The following is a 15,346-nucleotide window of genomic DNA, read 5'->3' as shown; positions in this document are numbered from 1 at the left end:
ATGCATTTAGTATGTTTGAGCAAGCTTTATAAAAATCAACATAAACATATATTTTATATTTACTACATATATGTCACTATAAATATAGTAAATATAGCTACTCTCTAAACAATATCAGTGTTGCCATCTCCATTCTTGTCGTACATTTGTACTTATAGGACTGAAATCAAAGTGGAGTAAAGGGTCAAAATCTGATTAAAAGATAGAGTTTTTCAAAGCATCAAAGTCAGAAGAAACAGAGGAACTCCATCACCACTATAGTAAAGATGTGACATGTCACAGATGATGACTCATCCCCTCAGAGGTACAACTTATAAGCTATTCTTTCAATTGAGATGTATAAATTTTTTGGATTGATGGCATAAGTGAAGTTAGTTATTACTTGTGATAATAAGTATAGCCCAGATATAGAGTAATTAAAACAGCTAGAGGAGACAGCTCCTGTATTATCTTGAGAAATATTTCATCTACTTGCAGAATGATGCAAGGTTTTTTTCTCGATCAGATTTTTGCAATTTGAGTTTACCTAAACATCTCAGATATGAAAAAGTATTTGGTTTTTGAAGATGGAAGTTAGACATTCATTTCAATATAGTCTTCACATAACAACCATATTCAGTATCCTAATCTTATATGGAAAACACTGACATTAACCAACATACACGCTTATGATTTTGGGGTGAACAGTATGAAGCAGAAAAAATTTATATTCTTCAGATAGGATATATATCTCAGGCTAGGAAGGAAAACAACTTCTATGGTTTTTCCAATATAGATGTACAAAGAGATTCCAAAACTGAATATTTCTTTGCTCAATGATCTTTGTTATGTGTGAAAAGACTTTAAGGTGGGAAGTAGAAGAGCCACAAGGTATCTCAGCACAGAAACAACATCTAGCTCTCATCAAGTTCCAGATTCACCTCCTTGCATTGACAAAGATCTCTCCAGTCTGGTAACTGGTAACAGTCTGCCCTCCTGAGGGAAGAACAACTTTTCCATCTTTCCAGGGTGCAGTACAGTTAAGCTCAAAGCTTAGGGGGAAAAAAAAAACAAAACAAAATACTCTGATATCTAACCTTGAAAGGCTATTTGCCCTGGACTGCTAAGTGCATATGAGCAGTGACATCACTTACATTTTGCAAAGGGAAAAACATTATTATGGAGAAGATAAAATGACCAAAGTGAGCAGTGTGAACATAAGGCTAGCAAAAAAATACCAGTTGCAATCTGAATTATAAACTTCTATGTCTCTTCCTTGTTCTTTTGATTGAACACTGCCTTTAAGAAATGTACCACCATGCACAGTGATAGAGAGTTAAGGTATGAGATGATCTTGTAATGGAATCTATCTCAGGGTGAAAAATTAACTGTTCTTACATTTTTGTAAGACTGTAACTGTGGCAGCCTCTTATATGCACGCACCAGATTACTAACTGATTACTCTTGTTCTTTCTATTCTTTGCTGATCCCAAGTAAGAAGAAAAACTCTGGTTCTCAAAGAGATACATGTTGCAACTTCTAGTTTCCTTTCAAAAATATCCTTTCACATTACGGTTTTTAATCTTTGTTCTAATATATTTTTTTAAAGGATGAAAATACATATGCATACAAAGAAATTACAGAAAATGGAGTTTGTGTTCTTGCTTTTTTAAAGCTCTTGTGTATTTGTTGTTGAGAGCACCTGTATGCTCCTGCATTTTCTGTCTTGTCTGCACCATCTACTACTGAACAGGACAATTATGATTTTTTTTTTAAGGTCTAGGTCCTGGATACTCCAACCCCTCGCTCATTTTAAACAAGGAAAATACTGTTATGCACCCTAGGATGCGAGAAACTGGCAAAACATTCTTCAATACAGTTTTTAGAGGTGGAGAGGTAAGTTTTTGTGTGTGTGTTCATTGAAACATAATCTCACAATCTTCAATGTAATGCTCCTTTGGATTTACCATAGAATAATTAATGATAATTAACTTGGCATCACATACTGAAAACCCTGCTCTAAATAAACAAAACAGAAATAAAGCAACACCAGGATCCTATAACAAAGTTTTACAACAAAGAGTCTGAAAATGAGTTTACCCACAACCCATACAGATAAGAAAACTGAACAAAGCTAAATCAATAGATTAAAAAATATTTTAAAAATTCTACACTTTAACTCTGCAAAATGATGTGCAAAGAACCACAATGAAGGCCCAAGTCCCATACAGACTGAGGCAACAAGGCAAAGGCAGAAGGTAAACTGGAGAAAGGGGTTACAGATTTGCAGGCGTTGCCAATACATGGATTTTAAAATTCAGGGCTTTTGTGCAAGTTTTCCACTTCCAGAACTCCAGGACCCACACTTGCCACCTGTTCAATGTTGATCAAGAATACTTTCTAGATTAGGGAAGAAAACTAACTACAAATCTTAATTTGAAAGATAACCTCCCTTTTTTGAGATTCAGCATATAGACAGATGGCATCACTGAACAGAAGTAATATTGACAGTGTGACTCACCTTTGAAAACTCATTCTGTTCAAGGTTACACCTTCAAAGACACTTCACACACCTGGCCTGTAAAGGCTCTGGTATGCAAGAAAATTATCCCAATGATTTAATACTCAGGAAGAAATAATTCATAGCTTCATTGTGGAATTTAGATATTTAGGGTGCAGGGATAAAGGTCACTACACTAATTTTAAGAATACTGTTGCTCTACCTAATATAGCAGCATCCTGATTCAACAGTAGTTGAACTGGCCCCAGGGTTGGATTTTATCCTTATCAGTTTACAAATAGATCTACCAGAAGTGAACTTTCTTTACACTCAGTAAGAATTGTTTTGCTTTAAGAACAGGATCCAGAACCAAAGTACTCCAAGTAATTTGTTATCACATAACTTCTGGACCCAATCCTCAGGTTAGCAGCTGTGTAGTTTATGCAAAGCCTGCAAGTCAGTGCTAGCCTGAGGCTGACTCTTAGAGAAAAAAAGGAAAATGAAAAACAACTGGGAAAAAAAAAAAAACAAAACAAACAAAAACCCCATAACTCCCACAAACTTATTCTTAAAGCACCACTTTAAAATGCTTTAAAAGTCCAAGGGCTTGAACCAGAGGTAGCTTTTGGACACTGTAAGCAGTGAACTGCCTTTAATGCAATCCCAAATTCCAGAATGGTGCTCTGTTTCATCCTCTTAGCTGTGTTAAGACTATTGCATTTTAAGAGGAATAGCCCATTAAGTCCTTGTTGCTCCACTATCTTAGCAGCCAAATCAAATGTAGACTTTCCCTTCCCACCCCAGCTGCTGGGATTACTGCTTTCTCATAATTGTGTTTCCTTCTGCCATTAGAAACAGGCCCACAGTTATGCCAGGCCAGTCTCTTTCAAATTCCAGTATCAAGAGAACAGAAAGGAAAAGTATTTTAAAAGTATATGATGCCTCCTGCGATTTCTCACTTGCAATATTGTGTAGAGTACCCTCGGTTACAATGAACAAAGCCCACACTAAAATCATAAGCAATGAATTTTACAGTCCTGCCACATTTGTTTACTATAGGTTTTGACATTTAGAAGCAAATGATCTGAGGCATCTAATCAAGTATTTATGCAAAGTCAGTGTAAGTAAGTGTCCACCCCACATGTGACAGATCATTTCTTAAGGTCCATTTCCAAATGCCTCATAAACCACTGGACTGTGTGAGCTTGCTCTAGACAGAAGATCCTGAGCTATTGAAGAAAGTACAAGTACACATGAACAAGGCATGGAGGCTGATTAATTTCTGGTACAATCTGGAGCAAAAGGCAGGACAGAGTCCTGGAAAAGAATTATCAAACTTTGCATAGCTGTAATCTGAAATTAGTCATCAAATCACTTCAAGCTGAAGAAGACCACTATCAAGTTGGTCTCATTTTAAAAAAAAATTGTCTACATATTCTTAAACTTTGCTATGTTATGCATTTTTTAAGAGGCTGCCCTGGCACATTATGAAATCTAGTACACCTTATGAACCACAGACAGTTTGCAGAGAGTTGTAATTTCAAGAATAGCATTATAAGGCTGTACTTCATTAAAAGTATCATCTTTTGCTGATGTGCAAGATGATATGTAAAATATCCTAAAAGATACATTAAACAGCAACATGTCTTCTGGTGCTCTTAAAGAAATAACTTCATAGCAAACCCCTGAAGGTAAAAGTCACCTGTAAAAAAACCTACATTTAGTAACAACTGACTCTGTCAGCACACCAGTTAACTTGGGTTGGGAGGGGAAACAGAGCTCTGCCTTTTGATAAGCAGCCTTTGTCATCCTTTTTGTACAACTTCATTTTTGGGAAGTCTATAACAAAGCAGTTTATTTGACCTTTTTCAGCACAATTTCAGATGTGGTGAAAACAAACACCTCTGAGCTCACTGATAAAATATAAGAAAGAAGAGTAACACAAGCCAAAGCTGTTAAGACTCACACCAACCTTTGCTGCCATTCACTGTGAATTTGTGTGCCCAGTTTGCAGAGCACGAAAGTGAAAGGTTCAATTGCTACTAGGTATTGTATAAATGCGTACTAGGAGAGGCCTTACTGCAAAGAAAAAACAGATTATGTACAGAGAAGGACTTAGAAGACAGACAAGAAAGTGAAAGGTTACAGAGCTGATCAATGGCACAACCAGAAGTAAAACAGTCACCCTAAGTAGTAACTCCGGCCCTTACCTCACTCTGTTCACTAAAAGCACAAACAATGGCTATATGGGTTACACCCTGGTTCTTGTTTCCTCAGTAGTGTGAGGAATCTGGCCACTTAAAGGTATTTTACTTTCACCTGCTCTGTCTCCAGGTCTTTCAGCACTTTCCTTCTCAAATGTAGGCTCTTTGAATGTTTTTAACGCAGCCCATGAATTACATGTAGGTATTTTAAAGAGAAGACATGTCTGTTTCAGAAATCAACTCAGGATATTTCAAAGAAAATAAAGCTGTTTGGGATGTTTACAGACTTGAGATGAAATGATTTAATACAAAATCCTTTTTAGTTCAGAAACTACTAATCATCCAGCCTTCCTGACAACTGTAGTAATTCAGACATACCCAAGCTGACTGTCTTATCTTACTCTGAAAGAAAGCTTCTCCATTTCAGAAAGACATTTACTTCTCTTGGTATAATCTGATTAATTTTCTGCAGGTATCTAAAGATTCTAGGTCTTTCCACCTGAAATAGGCTTAGTCTTCTTAAAAAGGCTCAGAGGTCTTAAACCATGTACCCAATAGCCTGGGAAATTCTAAACAGCAATTTCTTAGTCTCCAATTCTTCCTGTGATATGAAGTGCTCAAGACACGAGGATGTGACACTTGGGGATATGGTTTAGTGGTGGCCTTGGCAGGGCTGGGTTAATGGTTGGACTTGATGATTTTACAGGTTTTTCTAACCTCAATACTGCTGTGATCCAAGTTTAAAATTCAGGCTGAATCAATAAAATGGTTTCAGTAAACGACTGAATGAAGAGATGCAGAGGTTGTGGTCCCCCTAATACTGACTGCAGAGGACTGATCATGGCCAGCCATTTTCTAACTAGAAAATCCAGGTCTCACTTCAAGGAACCAAAATAAATTGTGACATGAGAAGATGTGTGGGACCATTCTATACTCGATTGTCAACTTCTGAGAAAGGCAAGGTGAAGATTGTTAGTTGTTCTATATTCAAATGCAGAACAATGCACAGATTACTCGGACAATTCTGAGGGAACATTTGGTGACCTTTGAAATAAGAGATAAGTACAATATTTTGGGCAGAATTTACAGCTCACAAGTTTCACTATTCCATATATACATATACATTGTAAGCATGATAGACAGCTTACCTCAAACTAGTTTTCTGTTGTTCTTCTTCTTGATGTTCCACAATGCCATGTAGATCTGGTGGCACAAAGACTTCTTTATTAACATTGTTCACCCAGCTGATCTTTGCTTTACTCATTTTGTTCTGTCCCAGTTCAGCTAAAACATGAAACAAGAATATTATTGTTTCCCACATGTTCATACAGGATTTCTTAAGAAAGACGTACAAGTATTTGCACTTAGTCCTGCAGCTATTTCTGAAGTCTACTATACTTGAATTGTTTTCAGAAGCAGATCTGGTGCCTTCTGAAGAACACATTTTTAATGCTCATAGAAAGGTGAAATACTGTTCTGAATACTTCATTCTACTACTCCAGATATATCTGGTTTAGACCTTAAAGTGATCCTAAACTGAGAGGAGTTTTCTACAAGAACCCTGGTAAAGACTGATCCTGTATTTCTTGCAGTTAGACAAATATTGAAAGCTCATCCTTAGTGTCCTGAGGAAGCAAAAATGATTAAACCATAGGAAACTGAAAATATGTTGAAATTCAGTCAATTATTCCCTTCCAAAGCAGTAAAGTGGAAGTTGGTCATAACTCACTTAAGCAGGTGGCTAATCCTTTACGGACAGAAATACCACAAGATGTTAAAAAGGTAATATAAAAAACCCAAACAAACAAAAAGCCCCACCTCACTCAGCAAATGCAAATACACTTGCATTTCTTTTTAGGGTGGGACAGAATCCTATTCTGATAACCCCTTTCAGAGTAAAAACATTGGATTGTTTCCTCTACCATTCTTTATGCTTCACCAACTGTTTAGAAGTGAAAAATTAATTAGTGTGCAAAAATAAGCAAGATTTTTATTCACACTTTTGTTATTTATAACTGCAAGAATGTATCTATACTTTTGTAATCTATAATCACACTTTTGTAATCTATAACTGCAATCTCATGAGTCTTTGAAACCTAGCACTTGCACATAGTTTTGAATGTATCAACATGTCCCTTTGTTTAAGTGTCTTGGGGTGACTTTGTGATGTGTATCCCCTATTGCTGCCCCATGCCCAGAAATTAATTTTGTGCCTTTCTGTGCCTTTAAACTGAGCCTGAGAGGGGGGAAGAAAACCTGAGCAGAACTTCTGCAAAGCAGTTTGCAGCTTGTTCAAAGTCACACAGAGACAGAGACTTTTTTTCCAGCTGCAGCAGCAGAGTGAGAGTGGGGAAAGCACCCTGTTTGCTTTTGGCCAGTTTTTCAGCTCCTTTCTCTTTCTCCGGAGAGAGATGGAGAGTTGAACTTTTGTTTTTCCTGGGACTTTGATTTTTCTTTTTTTTCCTCTGCTGGACTGTTTCAACATCAGAATACATTGGGAGGAATTTCCACAGAGGCCTTGGCCCTGGAGGTGGGCCCACCACCCCATCCCAGCTCCAAGGAGGGGGAGAGAGAGAGATCTACAGAAGGACTCAGAGGTTTTCCCAGGTTTCTCTCAGTAGAGTGAGAGGTTTTGTTATTTAGCATTATCCTTTTCCTGTGTGTTTGTTAAATAAATAGTTTTTATCTCTTTCACTTTCCTTTGAGGAAAATTTATTTTTTCCTGAACCTGGTGGGGGAGGGATGGTTGTAGCCTGCCCTCTCTCAGAGGATATATTTCCAAATTTGGCCAGACTGGAACATTAAGTAATGAGATTTGGATTAATTAAGCTTCCTTTAAGAAAATATGGCTTTAAGTACTTTCCTTTAAGCTACACGTTACTGTGAAATTTAGCTAGAATTCTACAGCTGATTTTCATTACCTTCAAGCACAAAACCATCCCAGATGACAAACACACTACACTAACCACCTATTAATTTTTTGTCCTGCATTCTTTTGTTTCAGGCCTTTTCTTGTCATCTTAAAAACTCAAAGCAGTAGCCTCAAACTGACATTATTCAAATTCACCTCTGAAAACATTGAAATTGAGAAGGTGCAATGTTACAGGGTTAGACAGAGGAAAACAAGGCTAACTTGTAGTTACAAAACCCCTAGAAAGCAACAAACTGTAGTCCAGCCACAGTATGGAGGGAAGTACCTTACTGGCTTCACTAGCATGTAGCAAAATCGCTTGACAGAACTTAAACTAAATAGTACAAACATCAGTACAGTCTGGCAAGAATAATATAAGTCTTGCCCCTCTAAATCAAAAAGACTCAGTAGAACTAGAGGAGGTTAAAAAGGGATGTAGGTCAGTTTCACAAAAGCAAAAATAAAATCACTTTCTATACAAAGAATGACAAAATAGACCAGGACTCCTTAGGCTAAAATGTCAGATGCTGAGAGATTTATAATTGGGTTCCATAAAATCCTGGATATTGTATAATGTGTTTTTGCGAACACAGATTGACTGCTCACTTCCTCCCTCTGAGGGATAAAGTTAATGGTGACCAGGGCACCCACCATGACATGGGGATTCTGGGTGCACTTAAAGTTCACATGGACACAGGATGCCAGTTACAGCTGCCAGAGCTTTCAGCACATATATTTCAGTTAGCTATAACCACTATTTCTACCTTGTGATGCCTGCCATTAAGTCTCAAAGGTCTCAAATCAAACACCAAAATCTTGGAAATTCACATTAAAGAGCAATTTCCTCAATCTCGGATTCTTTGTGTGTTCCTAAATAACTCACAGGGCCTCAGAAATGGAAGTGAGAATGAGTCTAGGAGTGCAGACAGCTTTTAATCCTACACATAAACACTTCTAACTAAGTTCTGTTAGCAGTCACCACTCTTTTATATAAAGCATTGGGGGAGAGGAAAGCCTACACTGTAAATTACATGGGAAGTCTCTTTTTTGCATCACTTTCCACTTGTAGAGATACCAGTATTCTTGTATTTCACAGACAGCATTGTCTGAGGTTGGCAAAGTAAGAGCCAGCCTTTCCGAAATAAAGTACAAACCAAATGCTTACCAATCGTGGCAGGCTTCCTGCGCATGGAAGCTCTGATAATATCTGCTCCATGTATCTTATCTCTGTGCCTCTTCGACTTGGCCTCATAAAACCACTGCCCGCTCATATTCTTTAGCTGAACATCATCTTTGATTTTTTCTGGTAAACGTCTGAGGAAAAGAAAAAATGAATAAATGAGATACGAACATACTCCACATACTTACCTATGTGAACAGAAAAAAGAGTCAGATTTTTTTGGTTGCTTGTTTTTTGTTTTGGGGAGCAGGGCTGTGTTTTGTTTGTTGGGGTTTTTTTAACACTCTCCCCACACTCTCTCCACATGTTATTTCCATCTCCTCACCTGTTACACTCCTTATTTAATTATGAAGGATGACAATGAGCTAGAAAGGGATGAGCCTCAACCTTATTGCTTCAATCTACGCTCTGAGGGTAATTCTTTTAAAAAAACCCTTTGCTATGATAAACACTCAAGCACTGGAGAAGCCTCCAGTAACCACAGATCTTGACTTCCTGCCTTCAAAGGCCAGTCTTCCAAGATTAAATTTGAGATAATCTAGTAGAACAGCATAAGAAGTCTCTACCAAAATTGAGAGCATGGCTATTTTGGGGCTCAGAAGATGTCTCTTCAGGGGTTTTTTTTGGCACTGGTTTTAAAAACATACACTCCAAATGTACACTGGAAGCATGGTGCCATTTTTTCCATGAGTTACACAAAAATCCTTGTACAAATTCAACAAGTTACAAAGAAAGACATCATCATATGGAAGAAACAACAAAATAAGTTTGTGCCATTTATTTTATTAATCTACATGTATCCATCATGTGAACTGCAGCCATTTTAAAAACCGGGACACAAATTTTTAATAATTTGTTTTCAGGCTTCAGGGTTTCCCTGCTTTTATGAAGCATGCTTTAACAGAATAAGCAGTTGCTGTGGGCAATTTGAGAGGTTGTTTTCTTTCCTTATTAGGCATGTAACGTATTAGGCATATGCTTATACATGGCCTGGAGACTAACCTGTAGATCAGGGAAGTTACCACACAGATTTAGAGAGCACTTAAACAAAAAATAGTCAAGTCATGCTTCATCTTCCTTCTCCATTTATGTCCTTTCCTTCAGCAAAACAAGCTAACAACAGAGCCCAAGGGAGAAATCAAATCAGATCCGTTTACCAAGACTTGAACCCTAAGCGTAGTCCACATTGCCATGGAATGGTGCTGCCTTTCACAGGCCTGCTGGACAATCATGGATGGGTTGGGTTGGGTTGGGAGGGACCCTTAAGGATCATCCAGCCCAACCCCAAGGAAGCTCACCAGAACATGACATTTCTCATGAGTTTAGGGAACAGTTTAGTCAAGTAGAGACAGTCATTCATGTCAGAGAAAGGACACTGAGCTAGTCCCAACCCTCACACTAAGATAGACCATTCTCATCTGTCAATCAACTTCTCCTTCATCTTTTTATGGCCAGATATGAAAAGCCTTCTTTGAATGCATCAGCTATATTAGAATTTGAATACTTAAAAATTCATTTTGAAAGTACTGTCAAAAATCAGTCCCTTCTAAGTGTGCCTCAAATCTACTACATACAGTTTAGGCAGCCAGATGTTGAGGTCACCATTGGCATTTTTAATACCAGGATTCAACAGTCCATAGCATTACTGGGTCATTTAAAATTTCTCCCTCCCTCTGCACTTCTCTAAGGGCCAAAATATGCACCTTTCATAAGCAGGCGTTCTAAGTTGAAGCAGGAACACAGCAGTAGCTTCCCTTTGTCCTCCAGCAAATGTATTACTCAGTTTATAAATGCAGCCAGCAGGAAGACTGGAAATGTAGAACACACAAATTTTTTACACAGGTGACTGCTTCTCCCTTTCACCTTCTTTCACACGGGTTATTTGTCTTCTCAGAAGTGATGCCCCTTAGGGCTAGGGACTGGCTTTTCAGCTGTTTGTACAGCCTGCAGGGCAGCGAGTGCTCCGGGACAGTATGACAACATATGCCAAGGGAGGTTCTCTAGCGGGAGGGTACTGAGTCACAGGACAAGTATTCAATGTCCTCACCCTGTTTGATTCAATCCGTTTACCCCGGACACTGCTCACCCCTCTCCCCTTTGTGTTCAGCCACTGAAACTGGGTGTGGTCGGAAACCTTTAAGAGTCAGCTCGGAACAGAGGAAGCTCAGCTGGGCCGTGGAAGGGGACAGGATTCCAGGCCTCTCAGCTGTTGCAGCCTGCAGGACTCTCAGATCTGCGACCAGTTAACATAACGCGACAGAGACAGAGGCGTGGATTTGTCATAGCTCTGGACTCCATAAATGTCACCTGAACAGTGCAGCTCTAATTTTGTCTGGAAGTTCAAGTCAAGCTCCTTTCTCCCACCCCTGCTTGCTGCCTATGAGAGTTAGCATACCTTAACTCCACCAGCTCAACAGGCCTTCTAGACGTTGGAAAATAATTACTTGTGCTTGCTAACAAAGGTATAAATATGCTTTCAATTTAAACAGTACTTCCTTTACAAATGACCTGCCTGCCTGATAGGATTTGTATGGTGAGAACTGACAGATGCTGACAGCAGCTAACTTAGAACAGATTTTTGCCTTCTCACCTCGAAACTTGACTTACTCTCCTTTTCAAGAGAGGTATTTAACCTCTCAGTCCCATTTTGGGGTTTTTTTGGGGTTTTTTTTGTTTGTTTTTTTTTTTTTTTTGAGGACCTAAGAACAACGTAAGTATTAAAGCTGTTTCCAGGCATTCCTCAGCCACAAATAAAGAAACAGATTTCCATTATCAGAAAGACAATTAGTTCTAGGTCTTGACAACAAAAAAAGTTTTTAGGCCTCCTGTGTTCACCAACACATCATAGTCTTGTAACTCTAGCGGCTGTTTTTGCAACAAATGGGAATTTTTACAATGTTACTTGAATTCTCAAGCTTTGCTAGGAGGAGGTCTTAGCAGTAACATCAAACTGCTTGCACTATGTGGTCCTGTTCCACTGCTAGGAATTAGATTTAGACTGCGGTTTACCTTGAAAGGAACTGTGGAGAATCAGACTGCAGCCATGGTTTTCCACATCTACGTCTGCCTCCCAGCAAACCACAACAGGACCAGAAGCCAACAACTGATTCTACACTAGCTCCCCAGCTAACAAAGAGGTTGACCAAGTTGTCATTAAATTTTTCTCTGGGTGATCAAAGAACTTAGTAGTCATCCAGATTAAGAATCAGATTGCAGGCTCAGTTGCCAAGTTTGCAATTAGGAGAAAACGCAGCAAGGGCTTTATATATGATGCAAGTATGTATTCTGGTGTCCCTCTGTGCTCTGTTAAAAAGCCAGTTAGCTTGTGCTGCAGTTTTCAACAGCCTAAAGTTATAATGAAGTCAGTGCCTATTTCTCCTATAGGAACGTTAAACTCAAGAAAGTAAAGGTACATAGTTAAAAGGAAATTTAAAAGAGGATTTTGGACTGAATAAGACTGAGTTCCCATTATTTAATATGATGTTTCCACTATGCCAAGGTGAAACCTGCTTTATGGCAAGATGGAAAATTAATCATCTCCCCTAAGGCAGTAAGTACATGCAGATTACACTGAACAGGAATACAAAGCAACTGTCCACCACTCTGCAGTCAAAGAGAAAATCTATGCATAGATTAATTGGGTTGGTCCTCTCCACCTCTGGAACATCTGATAATGGGCCAAATCACATGGTATCATGGTAAGGCAGGAAAACTGCTCTGATATAATTAGTCCCTGTCAACCTTGTCATCAAACTCAGAATGGTTTATCTTATGGTTCATAGGCTACTCTAATAGGTCATTGCATGTTAGAGCAAAGAGGCAACAACTCATCCCTGTTTTTGAAACAAGAGTATCTAGCAATGTATACCTGTATCTGAAATTGTTCATCTATACCTCCCCAGTGTCTCAATTCCCTCCCCTGCTCCTGCCTTATTCATAGTCTGCATTACAGGTCACCACAGAATTTGAACTATGTGACTACTGACATCATAATATCTTATTTGATTACCTTATACCCCAATTGACAGGTTAAACTGAGCTTTTCAGACAGAAGAATCTGCATGGTGCCAGCATATTCTGAGACTCCTTGTGATGAATGAAGGAGGATTTAGATCAAAGCCTGCGTTTGCCTCAAAGACAGATGCATTATCGTCTCACACACTCCAATCTGTACACATGGAAAAAGCACCCTAGTGTCCAACAGCAAAATAAAGGCTTTAAAAATCCTGATACTACCACACATTATCTACAAATTAACTTCCAAAACTTCTCTTTTGCAAATGAAATAAGTGGAGAAGTTGAAAGGAGAGAGAATTCTGATTAATTTAATCTCAATTCTATTTGCTGCAAACATAACAACAAATCCCAAACCAACAAAAAGAGAAAGGATTTAAGTTCTGGGTCACTGAACACAGAGAAGACAAACCTTTTGTAGCATCACTCATGCAAGAGCAGGAGGAAAATGATATTAGACCAGGCATTATAAGAGCCAGACTTGTTGATTAGGTTATTTTTTCTTCTTTGAGAGTAGGCAACAACTACAAAAAGTTTATGAGGCAAAGCAGTAATTGTTTGAACATTCCACCTTGTATGAGCATGCCTCTTTAGTCTGCAAATATCTAGATAAGGAAAAAAGTCTGTTCTGACATTTGTTAGAGAACTACACCCAAAATATTTGTAGTGGGCTGTCCCAAATTGTAAGTAAGCTACCTTTTGCATGGTAGCTGCACATGACTTTATGAAAACGTAAAAACCAAAAAACCATCAGTTACTATTTAATTGGTTTAAACAATAGAGCAATATAATTTCAAACTGTTGGAGGGCTATACTAAAAAGAACAAAGCAGACCAATGGGATTATGCAACCTTTCCCCATCCTTGTCATCACAATTCCTCACAAGCAACACCTCTAATTCTTGCCCTTGGGGCCTCTTTAGACAGCATGATTTCTGATAGTTAGAAGTAGCTGGATAGATAAGAAAGGAAGTCTCATTCTCTTTGTAGTAATGCATGTTCTTCCATTTTATGCTTATTCACAAGTCTGTGTGTGTTAGGTCTACTAACAATACTCTGATGAATAAATCTTAGGTGTCATCTTGCTTTTGGTCCTTGAAGAACTGACCAGTCTGTAGTCAGCACAAGTCTTGATGACAACAGGACAAAGACTTGACATTCCCTCTCAAGTCAGAGCTAAGACAGACACATCCAAGCCTGGAGCATTAGAATGAATGAATGAGTTACATGCTCATAGGTGTGAGAAGTCAATTGATTTTGGAGAGGAAGAAGAGAAAATATGAAGTTCTGTTGCCCACTGAAATATGGTCTCAATCAGAATCTGTAACCACAACTCTGATCCCAAATTCTGTGCAGAACAAGTGGCTGTGAAACACACTGACCACTTTAACCCTGCTGTACAGCATTTCTCTCCAGCAGATGGCCACATATGGGCCATCAGACTGGCACGTTGCCCCTGCTTCATTTAAACCATATGTATACTCTGCGCTACAGATAAACCTTCATGTCTGTGTGCCTTTCTACTGTGTCACCTGCACTGAGCACTCAGACTTACTCTCCTATTAGTAGTTGCACTGTCAAGTTTGAAGTAAGCTTCATTTTACAAGCAATGAATTATATAGATCATGTAATTAGATACTCTCTAGGCAGACACAAAGAATATGTGAATTTGTTGAAGCATTTCTTAGTATATGGAAGCTTAACTTTATTCCATTCACGAAATCTGTGTCAAAACTCGATTCTTGCTACAGGAGGCAGGAATCTTCGAGGTCTGCCAGTATTAGCAGTTTCTTTTAGCTTCCACTTGTTTCATTTCCAGAACTGCCTTCCACTGTTTAGTTTGTCTGCTTGTTTTTAAAGGATTTACATAGAGTCTCCCCAATGACCTCCCCTCCCTCTTCAGAGGCAACCCAAGAAAACCTGCCAGGGAAAAACAAAACCAAACCAAACCGACCAGCCAAACCCTCACAATGAGGGAACAGCTGTCCTGTGACAATACACCTTTGGTATTAAAGTCTGCCTGGACAGCAGCACAGGACAATCTGAACAAGGGGTGGAGAGGTTGTTAGAAAGTACGTAACTGGCAGGTTCTGCTCAAACAGTGTCCCCAGCACTTCCCAGGCTTTACAAGCAGGCATATAAAGCATAAAACCAGCCCAACCAAATGACATATACAAGCAAATATAAGTGAGCAGAAGAGCCTGTATCATAGCTTTCTTCACACTGCCAGCAAGGGCATCTTTCCTGCTGTGTGAAATGATTGCAGTATAGGATTTCAGGTGAACTACAAATCAAGACTAATCTAATCTCAAGACAAAGGCTTCAGTTTGGTACTTAATAGTACAGCACAGTGCCAGGTACAAACATGTGGTAAGTCCTACCAAGAAAGTTTTTGTACCATAGGGAAAACCATACTGACAGGGGGAGTAACGCAGGTTAAAAATCGTTATTAGTATCCACTTTTTCCCTCCAGTACATTTCTTTACCATACCAAATAAGCCCCATCTACCCTGCTTCACTAGCAATCCCAAACAATCATCATCCACTCAAACAATTTAT

The 15,346-nt window shown here is 38.8% G+C and overlaps 1 protein-coding gene across 9 annotated transcripts in view; it reads right to left on the bottom strand.

Moving 5' to 3' along the window:
• Positions 1 to 15,346, bottom strand: part of SYTL2 (synaptotagmin like 2) — a 57,258-nt gene that overhangs the window by 23,430 nt on the left and 18,482 nt on the right. For all 9 annotated transcript variants that reach the window (XR_004238172.1, XM_032099051.1, XM_032099054.1 and 6 more), the window contains exons 4-5: positions 8,760 to 8,908; positions 5,832 to 5,967 (exon numbers count right to left, since the gene is read on the bottom strand). Coding sequence is in view for 8 of the 9 variants with exons in the window: in XM_032099051.1 (XP_031954942.1) it covers positions 5,832 to 5,967; positions 8,760 to 8,908 (285 nt within the window). In the remaining variant the exon portion in view is untranslated. The remainder of the gene's footprint in view (positions 1 to 5,831; positions 5,968 to 8,759; positions 8,909 to 15,346) is intronic.

The sequence above is a fragment of the Corvus moneduloides genome, chromosome 2, assembly GCF_009650955.1.
Source record: "Corvus moneduloides isolate bCorMon1 chromosome 2, bCorMon1.pri, whole genome shotgun sequence".
Taxonomy (NCBI): domain Eukaryota; kingdom Metazoa; phylum Chordata; class Aves; order Passeriformes; family Corvidae; genus Corvus; species Corvus moneduloides.
The sequence above is the reverse complement of the archived record's forward strand: the minus strand, read 5'-3'. Positions and strand labels throughout refer to the sequence as shown.